Source organism: Loxodonta africana, chromosome 7 (genome assembly GCF_030014295.1).
Source record: "Loxodonta africana isolate mLoxAfr1 chromosome 7, mLoxAfr1.hap2, whole genome shotgun sequence".
NCBI classification, from domain to species: Eukaryota; Metazoa; Chordata; class Mammalia; order Proboscidea; family Elephantidae; genus Loxodonta; species Loxodonta africana.
The window spans coordinates 65304661-65309111 of NC_087348.1; the positions used below are offsets into that span (position 1 = coordinate 65304661).

Below are 4451 nucleotides of genomic sequence, written 5' to 3' on the forward strand. Positions count from 1 at the left end.
ATCTTGCACATATGAGTCCTCAATTTATAATAGCTTTAATTCCTGCTACCACCACAGTTAAAGATTATCTGGACAAGAGAGAACAGAAGAAAAGCTATCTTACGATCCTACCGTCATAATGCAGCTACCCTGTATGTTTCCATGGCATGTTTCTCATCCCTATCCTATCATAGCCCTTAAAAGTTTAGATACCTGCAGCTGGAACTGTGCCTTATTCTTGATATTTCTAATATCTAACATAGTGACAGCAATTAAACAAAAAAACCCAAACGTGCTGCTGTCAGTTTGATTCCGACTCATAGCGACCCTATAGGGCAGAGTAGAACTGCCCCATAGAGTTTCCAAGGAGTGCTTGGAGGATTTGAACTGCTTACCTTTTGGTTAGCAGCCATAGCACCTAACCACTACGCCACCAGGATTTCCGTGACAGCAATTAGCCAATACTTAATAACAATGACAGTGGTGATAGTGTTGAATACTACATGTAGGCACTTCACTGAACTTTGGTTTCCTCCACCTGTAAATGGGTACAGTAATAATTCCCTTGGAAATTTATAATGAGGATTGAATGAGCTAATAGTTATGTAAGTAGGTGTTTGGCACAAGCCAGGTACATAGAAGGTACTCAACAGTTGTAGGTTTCCTTTCCCAGAAGTTCATATTTGGAAAATTTGAATGTTAATGTTGTTAAACTTGATTCTCCTCCAGAAATATTTCTTCTTCTTTCCGCATTTATAATAAAGCTTTGGGGTTTTGTTTATTTTTGTCTCAGCAATACTGACGGTATCTGCCCACCTTTGGGTATGATTTACAAAGTAGGAACAGAGTTCACCAGTGAGACATCCCCACAGGGTGCAGGAGCACAAACTGGATCACCTTTCCCCCTCAGAGGTTCTGTCTCCAGAACACTCCTCTGCTCACATCTTTAGGGGACAGAAAGAGGGTTGGTATAGGTTTTATCTTTGGGGGAATCTGCTACCTTAACTGCCAGGGCCATGTGCTAAGAACTTTTGAACATTACTTCCAAGTGGTTTTCACTGGGAAAAGTTAGAAGCTGTAACATCAAGAAAGGAATTTTTGTGGAAATCTTAGAGCAAGTGAGGCTCACTGAGGTAAGTTATTTCCCCTCTCTAGGGTTCAGTTTTCTCCTTGTACTGTGGGAAAGTTGGACTCTATGATCTCCAGAGGCTCTTGCAGCATTGACATTGCACGAGTGCCTACAGCCTTCCTCTTGCCAGGAGCTAAAGTGAGCATGCATCTCACACAATGCTTCTCCAGAATCTAGAGTTCCTTTTAATTCGTACTCAGGGAACCATTTGTGCCTTTATGTTCCCAATCACTTCCTCCTGGTAGCAGTGGGACACGTAGGAACTGAAAAGCAAAGTATCTCCTACTGAATGAAAACAGTGGATTCAGAACCCCAAGCAAGTGTCTTTTATGTGTTAGGTATTTGTTCTTTTATGCACTCTGTTCTTTCATTCATTCTCTCGTTTAGTAGGTATTACCTGAGTCCCAGGCCTTGTACAATCCATCTATGCAATACAGAAGTGAATGAGACTCAGTCCTATTCTCAAGACACATGCACTCTAGCGGGTTAAGAGGCAACAAGATAGTTGCTAGAATGGGGTACAGATAAGGTGCGTGGTGAAGGCAATGCCAGAGTCTGCCTGGAGACAACAGGGAAGGGGTCTCAGTGGACACTTCGAGCTGCGGTTTTAAAGGATGAAGAGAAGTTTCCTAGGTAGGCAGTTGAGGAGAGGGAATTTTGGGCAGAGGAACAGCATGTGAAAGGTCCAGAGATGTGAGAGAACATGACATCCTCAGAGAACTGCTGGTAGTTTGTGTGGCTGGAGGGTGAAAAAAAAAAAAAACCAAAAAAAACCCATTGCTGTTGAGTCGATCCCAACTCATAGCAACCCTATAGGACAAGGTAGAACTGCCCCACAGGGTTTCCAAGGAGCTGCCGACCTTTTAGTTAACAGCCATAGCTCTTAACCACTACACTACCAGGGTTTCCAGAGGGTGAAAGGTGGGAGGGAAAGTGAACAGATGAGGAAGAGTCTAGCTTTTCCACTGAAATCTTTGCTCGCTTTTTATCGGTCCAGATGAGAGTGATGATCTTTCCAGTCCAATCTTCAAAAACTTTCATCTTTATTGGATAAAAAAGGATTAAAAAAAAAAATCACTCATGGTCTCACTGCCTAAGGATAACTATTTTGACATCTTGGTGTATTTCCATTCATTGCTTTTCAAGTTTTCTTTCTATACAGTTGTGAATATAATTATAGCCTTAACCTTTGTATATGGTGTCCCTTACCACTTCTTTTCTAAAATTCTCCAAAAATAGATGTCATTACAAAACAACTGTGATAATAAAATATACTGGTCGAAATATCTCTACTTTTTTATTTCTCTAATATAACATTTTGTTTTTATAGGTCTCTTGTGGCTCAGAGCATAATCTGGCAGTGATGGGTAAGTACTGTGTTCATTCTGAAATTCATGAAGCAGAATTGGAGAAGGCTATTAGTTAACCAAAGGCCAGCATGCATGAGTGTGTGTGTGTGTGTGTGTGTGTGTTGGGGGGATAGGAGGGAGTCAGGGAATGTTCTGGGAAATTGAAGCGTTTAGTTGACCAAGGGTTTACTAGAAGTCTCTTTTTAAATATTTTAATCCATATCATTGAGCATTTTCTTTTTAAGGTGCTGGCCTCCCTGCCTCAGGAAGTGACGTTTGAGGACGTTAGGTCCTCATAGGCTTTGTATCTTAGATAGAAAGCCAGACATAAAAGGAGTAGAGTGGGCTGTTTCTTATTCTTTGAATAATTCCCTTATACCAAGTTCTTTCCTTTTGTGTGGCTCTTTCTTTGGAAATATGGGGCTCTGCTCACTACCCTCATTGCCTTATATTTCTTGGCCACTCAGGAACTTCCAGTTTACCCCAAACCTCAGGTTCATTGAAGCTTCCTCTTAGTTGGCTCTGGATAACCAAAAATCAGGCCTATGAGTAATTCCTTCAAGAAGCCTTCTCATTACTTCCACAGGTAGACTCAGTCTCCATGTCATGGTGCATTAAAGAAGGCACCTCCCTCTTGTAGTGCCAGACTGCATGAATTCACTACAGGCTTCCACTTACTGGCTTTGTGAACTTGGATGAGATACTTAACCCCTCTGGGCCTCATTCTCCTCATCTTTAAAATGGAGAGAGCAGTAGTGCCTGCCTCGTAGGGTTGTTGTGAGGGTCGAACGAGTTAATGTATGTAAAGCACGTAGAACAGAGCTTAGCTCCTAGTAAGTACTGCAGATGTGTTAGTTGTAATTACCTGGTATTATTTCAAGTAGTTGCCCTCCTCTGGGCTTTAGTTCCCCCATCTGTAAAATGGAGGGGCTAAAATAGAATCGAAGGTTCCTTCCAGCTCTGATATTTTAGGACTTGGTTACAACCTCATCACTGCCAGCCTTGTCAGTGATTTCTGTTCCTATCCCTGTCTTTCTTCTACCCAGCCTCTTAGGCTTCTGAAGGGCAAGGTCTCTGTGTTTTCCTCTTGTTCCCTGCCTATTCATAACACCCAGAGCAGTGCCTGGCACTCAGCAGAGACTCCAGCACCCTTTTCTGAATTGAGCTAGACTGGCTTGGCTGCCTGGGGTGGCAGCAGTTTGAAGCACTACTTTGCAGGCCCAAACGTGATGTGCGCAGAGGCAAAACAAGGACAGCAGAGGAGGGAGGCTACCAGCCAGTAGAGGGGGTGGGGAGTAAGAGGAGCTGGAGTCAGAGGAGTGAGAAAATGTAACAGCAAACCTGCATCCTTTGCAGCAGTACCAGATACTTTATACTGGGAACTGCTCCAGCCTGGGGAGTAATTAAGACAAGCTAATCAAAGAATCAAAGGCAGTGCCTAGGATGTTGTTGCTGCCGCTGTCACGGGATTGGGAGAGGTTGGCTTCCTCTGGGACTAGTACAAACAATAAGATTGCAGGGAATCTAAATAAGTGAAACACAAAGTCCAGATGAAGGAAGGAGCCAGAGCTAGCAGGGCGGGAGGCTGCGCTGACAGAGGCAGCCTGGAGCTATCGGAAGAGCCCAGGCTCTGCAGGCAGACAGCCTTGGTTCAGACTGGCCCTGTGGCTCTGTGCAGCTTCGTTTTCTTCTGATCTGTGTGATGGGGCTAATAATTCCTCTTTGCAGGATTGTTAGGAGGATTAAGTATGTAAAGCACCTGGCACATAGGGAGGGCACGCAATTTTTTTTTTTTAATTCTCGTGCCGGATGGGGGCCGGACGGGGGAGAGTCACTTGTTAATGGAACTGCTCTGTTGGGAGAAAGAAGTGATAATGTCCTGGAAGGGTGGGCCCAGCATTAACCCAGTGAAGAGGCCTAAGAGGCAGTTGAAGAACCGGGCGTGCTAGGGAGCTCCTTGAGGACAGACCTGCTATTTTCCATTTTGTCCCCAG

General features: G+C 43.9%; 1 protein-coding gene across 7 annotated transcripts in view; it reads left to right on the top strand.

The window, feature by feature from the left end:
- SERGEF (secretion regulating guanine nucleotide exchange factor) overlaps nt 1–4451 on the top strand; it is a 267343-nt gene that overhangs the window by 176908 nt on the left and 85984 nt on the right. For all 7 annotated transcript variants that reach the window (XR_010322456.1, XM_003412150.4, XM_023550808.2 and 4 more), the window contains one exon: nt 2439–2475. Coding sequence is in view for 5 of the 7 variants with exons in the window: in XM_003412150.4 (XP_003412198.3) it covers nt 2439–2475 (37 nt within the window). In the remaining 2 variants the exon portion in view is untranslated. Of the gene's footprint in view, nt 1–2438; nt 2476–4451 lie in introns of those variants that run through there.